The 16,639-nt window shown below is 52.1% G+C and overlaps 1 protein-coding gene across 5 annotated transcripts in view; it reads left to right on the forward strand.

Moving 5' to 3' along the window:
• The first annotated feature begins 3,904 nt into the window (after positions 1–3,904).
• SGSM1 (small G protein signaling modulator 1) overlaps positions 3,905–16,639 on the forward strand; it is a 47,300-nt gene continuing 34,565 nt past the window's right edge. For all 5 annotated transcript variants that reach the window (XM_074887118.1, XM_074887119.1, XM_074887123.1 and 2 more), the window contains exons 1-2: positions 3,905–3,940; positions 4,043–4,086. In XM_074887118.1, coding sequence (XP_074743219.1) covers positions 3,922–3,940; positions 4,043–4,086 — 63 coding nt within the window. In that variant the 5' untranslated portion in view covers positions 3,905–3,921. The remainder of the gene's footprint in view (positions 3,941–4,042; positions 4,087–16,639) is intronic.

Below are 16,639 nucleotides of genomic sequence, written 5' to 3' on the forward strand. Positions count from 1 at the left end.
TGTGCTCATCAGTGACACACCAGATGGGGGAGTTTTGTGGGTAAAATGTTGTTATTTTCCCAGTTGCAGCCCAATATTTTTGTCTATCATCTGACATTCAATTAGAAGCGCTTCAGAGAGGAGCCTAGGGAGGCTACGTAGCATTTGAAAGAATACAGAGCTGAAGTCAGGGGTGCTGGATCCCAGCGTTCGGTTTTGGCCGTGGCGAGGAAGGGGTGGCTGCGAGGGGGCTCTGCCTTTCCTTTGCTGCAGCTCACGCTCTGAAAACCAGCTGGTCCCCGCGCATCACCCATCATGCTGCCTAAGTACCCAGGGCATCGCAGTCGGACGTACTCTGCGCGCTCCCCTCACCAGTTTACTTTTGCTTTTTCCTGTTGTTTTCTTTACTCAAAGCACAAATCACTTTAGATTAAAACATAGGTTTTAAATCTAGCTCAAATCAGATTTAAATTTGAATTTCCATCGAGTTAGAAGTTGTTTCTAAACCGTACGATTATTTGATTAGCAGATTGGTTTTATCCTACCTGCGCACGCATGCAGTGAAATGCAGAGGAGTGAATTGTGGTCTTAAAACAACTATCCTGTTTAAGCTGCAGAGGTAGCAGTGGGAAATTTAATTTAATTAGCATGATACTCAGAGATGTAACTTAATCACATTAAGCATAGATCAATGTGCTCTCATTTAAGCTCTCCAGACTTCAGAAAACAGGGGCCAATCATCTCCCACCCATCTTTAATCCAGGGAGAAGCAGAATTTTCCAAGGAAAAGGATCCAGCGAGGCTGATAGAAAGCTTGTCGCTGTGCTTGTTTCAGCTAATTTCTCCCCAAAGGAAGGTAATAAATGAGTAATAGCTCCCACCCCCTGTATAGCACAGTTGCTCCTGGGAAGAAGAGACAGGTAAATCACTCGTTGTCCCTCTCAAATGGCCTAAGCGTTGCCTTACTGGGTACACAGTCCCACAGAAGTGCCGGCACCACCAGCCCCCCCCAGATCTCTCCAGCTTGTTCGGCGCGTGGACGCTGCCCACCCCGTGTCAGCCTGGAGAGCTGCAGAGATTGACAGGGCTGAAGATCGTATAAAACCAGCACGGTTCATTAACAGGAATTGAAATGATCTTCTTGCTCCCCTGGGCTTCCCTCTGCTGTGCATTTGAGTCAAGCTCACCAGGTAGTCATTGCTCCCCCGAGCTCGGCAGAGCCCAGGAGGGGTGTGGGCTCCCTCGGCCGCATCCTGCCGGTATGGGCACAGGGGGAGCCAGGCAGCGCTTGTCCAGAGCACAAACACTACGGCAGAGCTGCCAAGGTGTTCTGGGTGCTCTAAAAGTTGCTTGGGCTCATCTTGGCTCTTAAAGTAAGTGGGGTTGGTTTGTTTGTTGGGAAAAGTCCTTTTGGCTCAGCTTGGACAGATTTGTTTTCCTGACTGAGGTGCTAAACTGAGCAATTTCTGCCGTCCCCCGCCAGTCAAGAGGCAGGGCAATGTCTCCAACAGAATTTTCACAACAGCAAAAGTGAGAAGCGGGCAGGAGAAACTCGCCTGTCTATCTGAGGCCAAGTTCGAAGCTTTGTCAGGCAGCCCAGGCTCTCCTGGCTGGCAGGTCGGTTTAAGTCAGACAGTCTCATCCCAGGCTGGAGAAGCTTTAGGGAGCCCGGAGCCGTGCAAGGTGCTGTGTGTGACGTGTCCGTGCTGTGCCCTGGCTCCCAGGAACAGGGCACCTCTTCGGTTTCAGCACCCACATGTATGGGTGTCTGTCACCATGTATATGGGTGAGTGGCTGTCTCTGCCCCTGGTGACTGGATTCACTGTTGATATCCCATGGTGCTCCTACATGGCGTTTTACGAGGCTGCGATGCCTTCGTGATGATTGCTTATTAGCCTGTCTTAATTGCCCGTTCAAGACCGTAGGACCCGCAGTCATCAATAAATGGCAGGCAGGGCTGTGGAGCAGCAGAGCTCGAGTGTGAGCACAGCCCGAGTGCTGGCCGGCCCTGCGGGTCTCCAGCCAGACCTGAAAATCCCCAGTCTCCTGCCTCATGGCACCTTCAGTCCTTCCCCTCCCGCACCCCTTTTGGAGAAAGGGGACCCCAAATGCAGGACAGACCCCCAGCGCAAGCGGGAGACATGCAATGGTGAGACTGGGCAACCGGGCTTGCTGCCTCGGGGGTCCACAGCTGGTGGTCGTGGGGAGCAGAGCTGCAGCCGTACGGACAAACCAGGCGTGCGGTCCCCGACATGGCACTTGCAGGGGGCCCAGCCTGAGGCCAGGGGTGACTCCCCGGGCCGAGATCGGAATTCTGAGGGTCAATCAACACTCAGTGACTGCAGACGGGAGCTGTGACCCCCACCAGTGGCACCCAGAGCTGCCCAGACTAGATTCCCCCAGATCCCGGAATCTTTCTGGGACCCATCTGACTCAGCAATCACATACACCCAAGCAAGCTGGCCCTGTTGCTGCAGCTCAGTAACATTTGCGCTGCCACCACCTCTGTTAACAGGGTATTTAGCAAGCAAATAAACAGTGAAAAGCAAATAGCGTACAAGGAAATAGGATTTCTTTACAACGGATATATTCTCCTGGCCCCTGTGCCAGCGGTAAGGTACAGAAGGGGCCGAATTCTGATTAATCCTGAGTCCAGGGCTCCCTCCTGCTCTCCTGGCTGGCAGGGGCCGTCGGGACAGGCGGCTCCTGCTGTCTGCAGGGCCACCGAGCACCAGCATGGAGCAAAAAGCAGCCGCTCCGATGCTGGGGACGCAGCCCAGGGCTGCGGGGGCCGGTGGGGCTGGGAATTTGTAACAGGATGGCAACTCCCCTGCTCTCTGGGCCAGGCTTGAGTCCCTTCCCAAGGACGGCGGTGAGGGCCAGCCGGGGCTGCGGTGGTGGCCAGCGGCTGCGTGCTGGCGTGCAGCGTGGCCCAGTCGCGTTAATGCGGTTTGTAGTTATTGGAGACTGGACTGCGAAGGAGCCGGGATGCTGTTTCTATGGAAATGTCCTGGAACAGCCAACAAGGGAAGAGAAAAACAGGAGATATGTTAATGGGAGCTGCTGGCGGGGCTTTCTCCGAAGGGGCTGCGGTTGGAGGCATCTCGGGTCTCCTGTGAATAGGTCATTGCAGCTTGTTATCGCCTTCCTGGTGTGGAAGAGCCCTCAGGAGCTCCCAGGATGGCGCAGGGCTGCGAGGACGCCATCACTTCGCACCTCTGTGTGACCCCCCGAGCCCCCAGTGTTAGCTCAAAGACTGTTTTTACAACAGGGACTGTTTTTTTGTGGGGTTTTTTTTGTGTTTTAAAACACCAAGCCCCCCCTGCACAATGCTGGACACCCCCCGGCTGTGCCCATCCCAAAACGGCCCCGTGTGCGGGGACACACCGAGGGCTCGGCCCGACTGCGGCCTGTGCCCCGTCCCCGTGTCACCCCCGTGTCGCCCCGTCTCACGGGCCCTGGGGGGGCACCTCGGCCCCAGGTCGGGGGGTGCCAGCGCTCGGGCTGGGTGTCCTGGTTGGGGGGTGCCTGGTGGGGGTGAGCGCTGGGGCCGATGTGGTCCCCCTTGATGGGCCTGGGCCTAGTTGGGGCCCCCCTGCTGCGGGGCCAGGCCTGGGCCTAGTTGGGGCCCCCATGTTGTGGGACCGGGCCCGCTCGAGGCCCCTCTGAGGGCCGGGGCCTGGTTGGGGTCCCCCCGCTCCGTGAGGGGCCGAGCCCGGTGGGGGACCCCGCCGGCTCCTTGAGGGACCGGGGCCGGTCTGTGGTGCCCTCCCTCCCCGCCCCCGTTGCCGGGGTGGCCCCGTGGCGCGGATTGGCGGCGGCGGCGGCCCCACCCCGGCGGGCGCGGGTGGGCGGCGCGGCCCGGTCGGCCCGGCCCGGCCCGGCCCCGCGGAGCGGCCCCGCCGTCAGTCTGCCGGCGCTGCGGAGCGGAGGAGCGCGGCCATGGCGGCGGCTCCGGCGGGTGGGTAGGACGGGCGGCGGGGCCGGGGGTGGCGGCGGCGGCGGCGGGGCCGGTGGGGCCGGGCCGCACTAACGGGCGTCTCTCCCCCGCTTCTCCCCACAGAGACGGAGACCCGGCAGCGGCTGCTGCGCACCGTCAAGAAGGAGGTGGGTGCGGGACCGCGGGAGCAGCCCCGGCTCCCCGGTCACGGCTCGGTGACCCCCCGGCTCCGCGGTGATGCGGCGGGACCCTGCCCGGAGGGGAGCCCCGGCCCCGGGCTCGCCAGCCCGCAGCGTCCCGCAGGCTCCCGCCGGTGCTGCTGCAGCGAATTTAACAGTGTCGTGTCCCGTCCCCGCCCCCCCCCCCCCCCAAAAAAAAAAAAACCAACCAAAAACCCGACAAAACAAAACTAAAACCCAAACCAAACCCCAACCCCGAGTGGGGCTGCGGGTCGGAGCGTGAGCCCAGCCCGGTTCCCGGGGAGGTGGTGGAGCATCCCTCCGCAGCACCGGGGAATTTTAGCACCCCGGTGTCCTGTATCTTTTGAAAATTGCCTTTTGCTGGTGGCAGAGCTGCTCTCACAAGTTGTGATTTTTCCGCAGGGGAAAATGGGGTGACTCTGGGTGCTGCTGACCTCGGGAGCTGGGATGGGACGACGCCTCGTTGCAGCGAAGGGCGCTTTGGCAGGGCGGGAGGCAGCCGGGTGTCGGGGAGCGTGAGAAAATGGGGAACATGCACACGTGTGTGTGTGTGTCCAGCGCAAAGCGATGGCGTTTTACATCTGCTTGCTCTGGTCTCTCTTCTCGGGCATCTTTAACTCTCTCTTAGTTTATACTGTGTTTTTTGCAGAGCTTAGTGTTTATTACTGTGTGGCGTTAACCCAGTGAGCTGATGGTAGATCCAGAGAGGGAGCCGAGAGTCCCACGGCTCTGCCACGCAGTCGGTGTGTTGCTCGTGCGTGGAGGTGGCTGCGTGGGCCGGTGGGGCCGTCTGAGCCACCCGGCCGTGGCTGCTGAGCCTGAAGCAGCTGAATATCGTGGGACCTGCTGCAGGGGCACCTGGGCTTGCTGTGCCGTGTGGTGGAGTGTTGGGTGGCCGGGAGCTGCTGTCACCTCCTGCCTGTGGTCTGTCCCTGCAGGTCACCTCCCCTGGGATTTTGGAGGGTGTGATGTTTGGTTTACGAGCATCTTGATAGCCAGTTTACGGGCTCTGGAGAGTGGAAGGTCCCTGCCGAGACGGTGCTCGGAGTAGGGTGAACAAGATGGGTGGGTGGTAGGTCTGGGGAGGGTGACAGCGCAGTGTGTTTGGCTGTTCAGCCAGACCCCTTCCCACCTTTCACCCTGTGCTGGGTGTGGCGGTAAGGAATACCACTTGTTGCCTTGGCAACGGCTATTAAACCAGAAAAAGGGTATGACATTTATTTAGCATTGGGAATAAAGCTGACATCTCATTATTAGTGTCTGTCTGCGACTCCTCCTGAGTGGAGAGAGACAAAACAGCAGGCTGTGCGTCGACTGCCGCTGCCGGCTGGGAGGCGAGGAGGATTGCCCATCGTGCTGGTTAAACCGCTTGGCCAGCGGACGGGAGCTTCCTTCCGGAGCCCGCTGTGGCCTCTGCGAGCTGTCACTGCTCATGAGCATCTTCCGTGCTGTACTGGGCTGCTCTCCCTTTGCTCTTCCTCCTTTGCTTGAAAAAAGTGCAGCTCGTGCCTCGGGGAGGAGAGCTGAGGGTTGTGACGTGCCCTTCCGCTGGCTTTTGGTAAAATAAACGTATTGTACGAGGGTTTGGTGAATGCAGGTGAAGATTGAAGGAGAGGTGGTGTATGGGGAAAGCCCTTCTGCCCTGGTGAAATGCCACCAGCCAACATGTCACGGTGCCGTGATGTGGGTGTTTGACACAGTCTAGTATCTCTCCAGCAGCTCTTTAGCAAGGGCAGTGCTGATGCAGAGCAGAGATTTTTTTTTTTTCTTCCCTGGTGGGCTCCTCGCTCTGGGCTCTGCCTCGGGACATTGCTGGGGGTGTGGGTTCTTTGCCCACACAGGCACCGGGTGCTTGTGCTTTCCTTCAGGTTTCTCCCTGCTCTCCCAGAGGCTGGTAGGGGCCTTGGTCCAGTGAGGTGGGGCGCTCTGGGGGGGAATTCCCTGTCAGACCCGTGCTCTGCGCTCTCTCCACCTGGGCTTTGCTCTGTTAGGATTTTAAAACCCTGGGGAAACGTGATCCCATAGGTTACGTAGTTAAGTATTTAGCAACATCTCTGAAATTGGGAGCTGGTGGGGCATTCTTTTGCCTGTTGTTCCCTGCTATTGGGCCTGTTTTGCTCATGCTTTTGTTTTTTCTTCCCTCCTAGACTGACTTCAGGTTAAGTCGGGAGCTTGTGCAGATTCCAAGGAGGAGTAGAAAGGGCCAACTGCAGAAATCTCCTTTTTCCACCCCCCTGCCCTGGAATTTTTACCTTTCACAAAACTGCTTATTCTCATTTCATTAGACCATGTCTGGTTTTGCTTCAGCCATGGCTCCCTGTGACCTGCTGAGGTCCTCAAGTGCAGGTGAGCTCCCCGGGCCTGGGGACGGCCATGGATCGTACTTGGGAAGCCACGCCACATCTGTCACCCCAGCGTGGTGACTGACTGAATGAAATATTGTGAGGACAAGGTCTCATTAAAGAATGTAGATCAACAGTAAATCGAAATTACCCAAAGCACAGCAGTGAGCAAATGGACTTTGATATTTGGTTGTTGCCATGGTTAATGCATTTTTATTTTGAAGAAGTCCTGCTCTGCAGTAGATTTACAGGTTAAAATGAGTTGTGCTATCACTGTCTTTTTTTCCTTTTTTTTTTTTCCTTCCCCCCATATGGTCACAGTAAATTAAACTAATCCTGAAAGCTGCAAAATTGACTATTTGTCAGCAGACTGCAAGGGAAGGAGTGGAAGTATGACTTTCTGAGGAATCCTGTTCCCTGCTTTGCAGGATAAGAAGCATAACCAAATCTTCTCTGATTTTTTTTAGAGCTTTTATCAGATGGAGTGAGGCTTCTTGAAAAATCCAGAGCCTGAAATATCCAGGTTTAAAAGGGTGTTGGGTTTTCAACTAAAAATACTCTTCTTGCAACCCATGTTCCTCCCCTTCTTTTGCAAGTTTCATTTTTAATAGAGGAGAATCCTGTGGGATGTTTCTGACTACCTCCAGGTAATTGCACTGCATACAAGAATAGGTGGGGAAGCAGGTGTTACCCGTGAAACACAGGCTGTATTACACCGTGCCTGGAAAATTAGTTGTGTGAAAAGATGAATGGAATATGAAAGTAAACAGTTGTCTTGTTTATTCTCTGCAGAAACTTAGTTTATATTTAGCTTCCCACTCAGCAAGTAGCTTTAAGTCTTTCACTCGTCAATAACCACTCTGTATTGAACATTTTGCTGCCTGTTCTTAGAATTTCTTTAAAAACTGTTGATTGACCACAGCCTGCTCCCTTGCTGATGTCCCGCTGTCTTCTATGGGATATATTCTTTATTTTTTAATAGCTTGAATGGTTGTCACTGTGTAGCTGTTGACTAATTCCATCATCATGTATCACAGGGACAACAGCCAGTCTCTCTTCCTCCCACCCTTTAAACGATGTGCCCCCGCTACGCAGCCATGTTGTCTGGTTTGTGGCTAAGTAACACAGAGTGACTGGTAAGAGCAATATTTTTGCAGCTTGGGTTTGTTTTTCTGGAGCGTGTATGTATGCCTGTAGTTCCAAAATATCAGATTGCCAGCGTCAATGCCAGCTATTTCATTCTGCATTGGTAGAAAATTGTAAATTAATTTAATGTTATTAGGATTTGAAAAATTAATGTTGATAGCTTTAAATGTTCTCAAGGCCATTTTTTTTTAAAGAAAAAAAGGCCTTTGCATAGCTGTCAAAACTGTTCAGGGAAAATGAAGATGAGGATGATAAGCTGCAGGTTTGTAATGAAAGCTGCTATTTGCAGAGGGACCTTCTGATGTTTCTCAAGCACCCAGGTCAGCCTTTTTCAGATGTTCCTATATCAAAAGTAAACAGACAGCTTTAATGCGGCATTTCTCGATTGCCTGCATCGATCTCTTCTGAAAAGAGTATTACTAATCGCTGGGGACCATTTTCTCTCCTTTTGAAGATAAAAGCAGTAGTGTGCAGAAGTGCTCTCATACTCCAGAAACCCCTGGCTTGATCTTTCATACCCAGAACCGGTTTCATGCTGCTTTCCTCCTTCCTTCATCTTCCTTCTCAGCGTTCAGGAAGATCTGCATGCCAGAGGAGCCTCCTTCCTCCCCACCCAGCCTCTCCTCTCTGCTGCCAAAATGTCATCCTCTTCTCCTTGTGGCGTCCTGGCCGTTGCCATGGAAATACCTGTTTTTGCACAGATTCAGGACTTCAAAGCAATTCGGGGCTGGAAGTTGCACCTCGTTTCAGTGCAGAGAGTGTCAGTCTTTGCAGTGTTTGCTAATTGAATCCAAAACGCTTGTCAGCTTAACATTTAGCACCTCGGAAAACAGAAGCTTTGTGGTGTGATGGGTGCAGAACAAAACAGGGTAAAGCTTTGAGATCAGGCGTTGAAAACAGAGAAATGACTAAAGTTTTTCTTGAAATGTTACAGTGTCTTTATTGAGCATCTCACAGCTAGTGGTAGCAGCAGTGCCAACAGATGGCATGGAAACTTGCGTTTGACAAGCACAACAGGAATAGAACCAGCTATAACTTGATCTTAAGTGATCTTAAGTTAGTGTTGTAGGTATGGATTTTGGGCCAAAAGTTGTTGCCCTGTGAAGAAAGTCTGATGCAAAATACTGCCAACAAATACACATCACTGGGATCATTCCTGTTTCCCCCAGGGTACAATGTTGCATTGTGAACCCTTCTGTTTAATGCCTTTTTGATTTCTTTTCCAGCAAACTGCCCAAATATTCTGGGTTTATATGCATTAACACCTTCTTCCTCCTTACCCCTCAAGGAGACTCAGCCCAGTTCCCAACCGTGAGTACACGTGGTTCCTGGGGAGGGTCTGCTGGCTGGCCAGGAAATCCCACGTGTGTCACGTAGGTGATACCCCGGCTGCAGAAGGTGTTATGTTTTATTTAGTAAGTGGTGATAAATAATTAAACAAGACTTTTAGAAAAGCCGAAGGCCTCAGTTGGTAGGATTGCAATCAACGTTTCTGTGGCAGCAAGAATATGGAGCTGCCAAATGGTTTTAAGGGCAAGCGCGTGTAGAGTGCGTGGTGCCGTTGGAGCTGTCCCCGTGCTGTCCTCCCGCGGCGCCGGGGAGCCCTCTTCTCACCTGCTCCATCGAAACAGCTGCCAGAGGCCTGGAAGTCTCTGCGTATAAATAGGGCATGTACGCAGAAGCTGGCGGTATTTTAACTGATTGGAGCACAATTAACTGGAATTATTTAGTGGTCAGCTAGTAAACTCTTAGATAAGTGGCAGAGCTTGGCTGCAACTTGTGATGGTGCCGGAAAAGTCTGGCACCTGCTTTTGGAATAATCAGGGTGTTTGTTGCTGGAACGATAAGAAACTGTGTCTTGCAACGCTGAGTTTAATAATGTGAATTCATAAACAAGTCTGCTAAAAAAGGATGTTGTAGCAACAAGACAGGCGATAGGCAGACATTTCATGTTCAAATGAGAAGATAAATCTGGTTAGTGAGAGGTATCAGACTGAGAAGTTCTGCTTGAGCTGAAAAAGTGGCTTTTAGCTGCGACACCATCGGTGTGATTGTAGGTACCGGTTTTTCTATCCACCATCCCCAGGGCGCTGTGCCCCGCAGAGACTCCCGTGGGCAGCCCAGACGTAGAAGACTTGGGGTTTGGGGTAACGTCTTTGTGTCCTAGAGCCGAACAGAGATTCTGTGCTTGCTTTGCCTTGGACACGGGACCACCTTTGGTACAAGCCAAGCCAAGAGCCAGAGACAAAAACAAACCTTGGGTTTCTGCCAGGAAATGTTCACTGGGGGAATCGTGTTTGTCCTTGCAAATACAAACATGCCTGGGATTGTCTTAATATTGCATCTGCTTCACTAAGTGATCCTTTGGCATTTTATAATGCCTGAGAGGAGATAATACTGTAGCGCTACGTGGACGAGTCTTGCACAGCGTATGGGCAACTTCACCAGAGCTTATTCCTGGAAAGAGACCTTGATTCGGAGAAGCAATTAAAGGAAAACTCAGATTACATCAAGGAGTGCCCATGTGGACATGTTGCGCCAAAACTGGGATAGAATTAACTTTCAAATACATAATCAAAGCAGCACTTAAAGACTGCAATGAGAATGAGAAAACACCAGCTCATAATAGAATTTGAAAAGCGAACATACAACAGCAAACCAAGTTTAAAGCCTATATCATCAGTGTGGGGGGTTTTTTTGTTTGTTTAGTTTTGGGTTTTTTAACATATAGAAGAGCAGGTTAAAGACGTTCATGGAAAAGAAATGCCTTGAGATTTAATGAATAGACTTGAACCACAAGTGGCAATTGTAGCTCCTGAACACAGGGGTTGTTTGTGCTGGATGGGGATTGGGATGCTCTTTCTGACTCCCTGCATGTTTACTTGGGGTAGGAGTCATCTTCCTGCAGTCTGTTAAAGAGAGGTGGGAAGGAGGAGGGATTTCCAGGGCTCCTCCTGTATCTGCTGGGGTTTTCCTGAGCTGTTGCAGTGCTGCCGGTGAGCAGAGTAGTTTTGTCTGGCACCACGGTAGTCGGTGCTTGGTTGCCCTCTGAGGTGAGGTGGATTCTGAGAGGATACAGGCAGTGCAGCTTCCTGCCTCTGGTCTTGCGTCATCTCATCCCACCCAAATGCTTGACATCTCATGCAGAGGTGGATGTTCAGCAGAAGACGTCTTAATTTCCACTATATTTTTTTACTGTAAATCTTTTGTTTTCAGAATGTGGATTACATGAATCATAGAATCACAGGCTGGTTTGGGTCAGAAGGGACCTTAAAGACCATCTAGTTCCAACCAGGGACACCTTCCACTAGCCCAGGTTGCCCAAAGCCCCGTCCAACCTGGCCTTGAACCCTTCCAGGGAGGGGGCAGCCACAGCTTCTCTGGGCAACCTGTGCCAGGGCCTCCCCACCCTCACAGGGGAGAATTTCTGCCTTATAGCTAATCTAAATCTGCCCTCTCTGAGTAAAGGGAAAAGGATCAAGCTGGGGACTCTGCGTCTGGCTTGCTATAAACAATTTCAGAGTCAGGAGCATGGCCAAATACACGGGAGATGCTGTGCTCCCATACCAATGCCTTAATAACCAGCACAAGGCTTTGCAAGAAGCGTGGCAGGGAAAATCGTGGCTGTAAACATCAGTGAATGATCTAGAGTAGAGGTTGTATGGTGACTTGCCTGGAAAAATCCAGCCAAATAAAAGAGAGTTGTGAGTCAATATTGCCTTAGACTAATTAAACCCAGAGTTATTGGTTTGCTCCTGATCTCTGCCCCTCGGTGGTTATTGTAACTGCTGTCATATTTGGCTTGCTCCCCCAATGTAAATGACAGCTGGGACTGGCCATGGTTTTGAAGCTCTGTTATGGGAAAATTGGACTCTGAGATGAAGTGCAGTCCTGGGAATTTTGTAGCGGAAAAATCTAAGCCTGCATCCCTCATTGGGCTCTGGGGGTTGTTGCATAGGTAAGGTTTTGTTTTCGTTTTTGAAGGGAGACGCAAAAGTGGTTACTCAAACAAAATTTTAATAACAGTGTTTTGGCTGTGATGGAACTGGCCAGGCCAAGAGGAACCAAAAGAGAAGCTGACTCTGGGATTAGGAGCCTCACTGGAGGTATGGGGCTGCGACTCAGATCCCTGCTCTGAAGGGGGTGCGCTGGGGTTCCTGATGCCCCTGATGAATGCCGTTACCCAAGGACTCTTCTCAGTGCCTGTGGCTCTTGGATCCGGCTTTGGAGATGCGACAAGGAGGAAAAAAAAAATTGATTTCCTTGTAATTTAGACCTGCACGTGAAGCAAAGGAGGACTAGCTCACTTGCTCACAAGTCTGTGATTCAGACGGTGATGTCGAGACTGGCCTGTCTTCTGTTGTATTCTTGGAACTGCAATTAATGCTGTTGAGTTTGTGTGGACACCTCGTTGTGGGGTGTCCCTGTGACCCTGCTCTCCCAGAGCAGGGGTGACTTGTCCTCTGCTCACAGCTGGAGCCAGGAGTAGTTTTACTGTTGTGGAGTAGTTTATGATATTCCTCTCGAGTTTACCTACAGCTAAATCATTAGTTGCTGTTTTAATTTCCTTTCTAATAAAAGAAGAGCAAACATCTCATTTTCCTTAGACTGGCTTTATCTAAGAGTGGGCAGCTTCATTTGTTGAGATTGTTCTGGCTACAATATGAGAATTAGCATTAAAATGCTGGAATGCAGCATATTTAGAGGCTGTTCAAGTCTTCTCTGTGCAGTGAGCCAAACGGGGGGTTAGCTGGCGTTCTCCATCCCCGCAGTGTCCCAAACGTGCTGCGCTGCCGGGAGAGGCTCCGGGGGCACCGTGGCAGATGGCAGCGGGTGCTGCTGCGGCGTTTGTGGTCCCTGCGGAGGGGCTGGGGGCCAGGGTGGGGGGGAGAGTCCTTCGGGGTCTGCAGACAACAGCATAGGAGACCTGTCAGGAGTTTTGGGGTTCTCTGGGTTGGAGCTGTCCTAGAGATGCCAGTTGTGTCCATTTATGAGCAAATGTAAAATTGTTCTGTTTGAAAACTTTCTCGGTAAAACACTTGTTTTCTGTTACGAGACCGTATTTATCTGTCTACTGGGGTTTGTGTTTGTTGTAGAGCTGCTCCCGTTCTGCTCTAGCCCTTCATGTCAGGTGAGTGCCCTTGTTGCAGCGCCCTTTCCACTTCTATTTCTTTAGATATCTTTGATTTATTTTGTTTAGCGTGATAACCTCAGTCAATACACCACTTTTTTTTTTTCCTCTTTTAATGAGTAATTTTCCACTAAACTGTGTCTCTTGGAAGGGTTTTTTTTTGTGTGCCTGGAGAGTGCAGGTTGTTCGTGCCGTGTTGGCACTGAGATGCCGGGTCAGAGCCGGCATCCCGCTGTGCTGGTGGCTCTGCGGGCACAGAATGACCAGATGGTCCCTGCCCACAGAAGGCAGTCCTGCGGGGGGTGCGACTGTGGCCTCGTGTCCGAGCAGCGAGACAGCGGCGTGCGCGAAAGGTGCCTGACAAATATTTGAATAGACTGCTTAAATTTGAGTACGTTCCTAATTTGATCAGAAGCTGGTATGTGCATTGATTCTCAAGTGTATTTTGGAAGGTTTGAAATACAGACGATACTAGTGTTGCCATGAGGGTACATTTTATATCTGTGTGTTCATTGTTTTGTAGCAGATTAGTTGGGTATGTGAGAGAGAAGTGCCCGTGACCCGCTGACAGGGGAAGCTCAGCCCGGGTGAGGGCTGTGTCTGGACAAAGGCAGCTCAGCCTGCTGGGAGAGCCCAATTTTGGAGAATTCCCGAGGTCCCAAGGCATTCATCGCTGGACCTCTGCCAGGGCTGCAACGAGGGGGTGATGGGTGATGGTTCCTGGGACAACTGGGGTTTCCAAAGGAGGGATTGGCATGTCTTTGTTGGACACTTGTAATGTCGGGTGGAGGAAAAGGAGGAACTCTGTCTTGGTGTGCACCTGGGCACTGGCTGCTGGTGGACAGAGGTGTGTGCTGCTTCCCGTCTGTAATTCACTGCTGCAGCCAAGGTCGGGGGATTTATGTCGCTATAATGCAGCAGATGTTAGAGAGGGACTCCTTCCCTCTTGCTGGGACTTGCTCTGTCCCTGTTTCTGTTTCATGGTATTCCTTCTGTTGTTGGAAGTTTAAAATAAAACGCTCCTGGAGCCGTGAAGCCTGAGTGAGGGCTGCAGCTGCCTCCTTCCATGGTGCTCGGCACATGGCAGCGGGACAAGGGGCAAAACTGTACGTCGGGCGTAATGAAATGAAGGGATGCTAGCCTCGCCTGGCCTCGCCATGCTGGACGGTGCCCTGATAAGGGACGGCTGCAGTTTGTGGCCACTTGCCGCAGCGAAGCACTGAGGTAGAAGAGGGAGCTTTCTGGCGAGTCTCTGGAAGCGGAGCCCTCAGTGCCCGGGGTGTTCCTGCAGCTGGAGTCGGGCTGCAGGAGCTGTATCGTGCTGTGCCGAGGTGAATTCCCAGCTCTGAGCCACCTCCGGTCCCCAGGTCCGCATCTCGGTGACGTTCCCTGCTGCGAGTTCCTGACTGGCTGTCAGCTCATCTGGGCTGCCGGGGTCCAGGTGAATTCCCTGTGCTTGTCCTGCTCCCCTGGGGTTCACGAGCAGGCTCTGTTAGTCACCCCGTGCCTCGGAGCAGAGCAGCACTGGGAGCTGACCTGATTGCTTTGACATGCAGAGATATGCTTTTGGCTGTAGAGAGGACTTTTTTCTTAATCCATATTCATAAAAGGATTTCCTTCATTGAGCTGTCAGCTGTGCATATCTGACCTTGATTATATCTTGCAAAGGAGTTTAATTCCCCAGATGATGCCATTAAAGGTCTCTCATACATGCAAGGTTTGCTTGGCCAAGACTTGACCTGCTGTTTTCTCCTCCTCCCTGTGCCTTCAGAAGGAACATCTTGATAAGCAGAGCCTCTCTTACGCCCACATCTCTGCACTGTGAACCCTTTCCCCTGCGTTTTCTGAAACCACAGAGTGAAAAGCAAGATGTTATAGAGGCACTAGAAGATGAGATCCGGGCACGCTGGCAACTCTGTATTTAAAAGGAAAACCAGTTAGGAACTGACTGTTTAAGGGCCAAACATTCAGCTGGACTTTTGCTGATTTCAGCAGGATCAGGGAGGGTGACACCTGGGGACCGAGCAGGGCTGGAAAGGCTGTGATGTTTGCCCCAGGGCTGCGGAGGGATGGGGGGACGGGCGGAGGGACGGCAGATCCATGGCTCTGCTGGTACGAGCTGGCCGAGGCGGTGGTGGACGACGGCGGCAGGCAGAGCCCTCAGTCTAGGGCTGCCTCCTTCATTAATAACACCCAACTTCTCCAGCAGCGCCTGAGCAAGGCTCAAACCCCCCTGAGCACTGAACTCCACATCGCTGGTGTGCAGCTCCTGCGTCCTACAGAGGCGTGGGGGCGAATGGAGATGAAGTTGCTGGAGAGCAGAGGCAGCCCTCGGAGTGGCTCTGTGTTCCCTGCTCTGCCCTGCCCTGATCATAGGACCATACTCCCCCACATCATCCAGCTTTAAGGGCATTTCATGCAGAATCTCACCCTGAAAGTCAGAGCACCCCCAGCAGCGTTCCCCCAACCCGTGGGAATGGGAGAAGTCATCTCTGTTGAGAGCGCAAAGTTGCTTGAGGTGCCGAAAACTGTCACTGTTCAGCAGCAGCATGTGTTCAGATGCTGCCTTCAGTGTCCTCCTTGTAGAGAATAACTGAGTTCAAGTTCAGCACAGCGGCGAGGTAGCTGCCAGGAGCAGTGGGAGACATGGAGGGAGGACAACATGTTTCCACAGATCCTCAGCAAGGGGGGACAGGCTGCTGGCAACCTGGGTTGGAAGCTGATCATCAGAAATAGGGCAACAAGGCACTTACAAAATCCTCTCCTTTGACAGCGACTCAAGTTTATAACCTGCAGTTGCTGTGGAACAAAGCTTGGTCTAGCCCAGTTTTTTTAGCTCCAAAATACCACGGAAACAACACGGGCTGCGTGGGCAGGTGGGCTGGAGAGCTGAGAGGGGGCTCGGGCACGGTGGGAGTGCTCTGCACTGAGGGGTGAGGGCCAGCCCTGCCAGGAAATCTCTGGTCTGGGCGAGCTGCTGAAGCTGAGCCACAGGGAAGGCCCTCACGGCAGCGGTTGGACCTGCTGGCTCTGAGCGGATGTGTAACAGCTTTAATGCACACCGAGTTCGTTAGTGCTTATTTATGGGGTGACCCTGCTGTTTCTCCCAAGCAGGTCTGAGGGGTGTGTGTGCTGCCAGAGGGACGCTCTGCGTGGCAGGGGGAGAGCGGGGCAGTGCCAGTGCTGGCGGTGACAGGTACTCGTGGAAGAGCAGCAGTGCTAGAGGGGTGCTTGGATTTCTTGCTCTGGCAGTTCTGGGCTCCTCAGGCTCTGCTGAGCTGCTGCTGTGGAGTAGCCAGACAGTCCTGGGAGCTTCCCCAAGGCCACAGTCTGTCCTCTGTAGCCTGTTTACCTGGCAGGTCTGACCTCCCACCTTGTGTCTACGCTCCTAATTTATACAGGTCCCTATTTATTTTCTTCCCCTCATTGTGCCCCTGATGTGCAACCTACACGACAGCTTCCTTTGGGTTAATTGCCCTGAAATGAGTGCCAGTAATGTGACATGAGCAGTGGAGACTCAGTCGTTCGGGAGGGCAGCGCTGATTGCATTGCTGTGCAATCACATTTGGTGCCAGGTGATCATTGAATTTGGCATTGACATTTGGAACAGCGATTTCACATGGAATTTGTCAAATCCCCATAAAATGAAAGAACATAACAATGCTGTAAAAGCATTAAGTATGAGATTTGGTTACCCTTATTAAGATGTCTTTTATCTAAATGATGCTTGCTTCCTGCAGTTAATTCTCTGCTGTTTTCTTACTTTGAAGTTTCTCAAAAACAAAACAACCTTTTTTTTTTATATCTGACTTTTTGAAATAGGAGGTGATGCTCAGCAGGCAAAGCTGTGTTAATCCTCTGTGAGACCTCCTGCGCCGTTAGAGCGATTAGAAAAGTCAGA

This window comes from Strix uralensis, chromosome 17 (genome assembly GCF_047716275.1).
Source record: "Strix uralensis isolate ZFMK-TIS-50842 chromosome 17, bStrUra1, whole genome shotgun sequence".
In the NCBI taxonomy this organism is placed as follows: Eukaryota; Metazoa; Chordata; class Aves; order Strigiformes; family Strigidae; genus Strix; species Strix uralensis.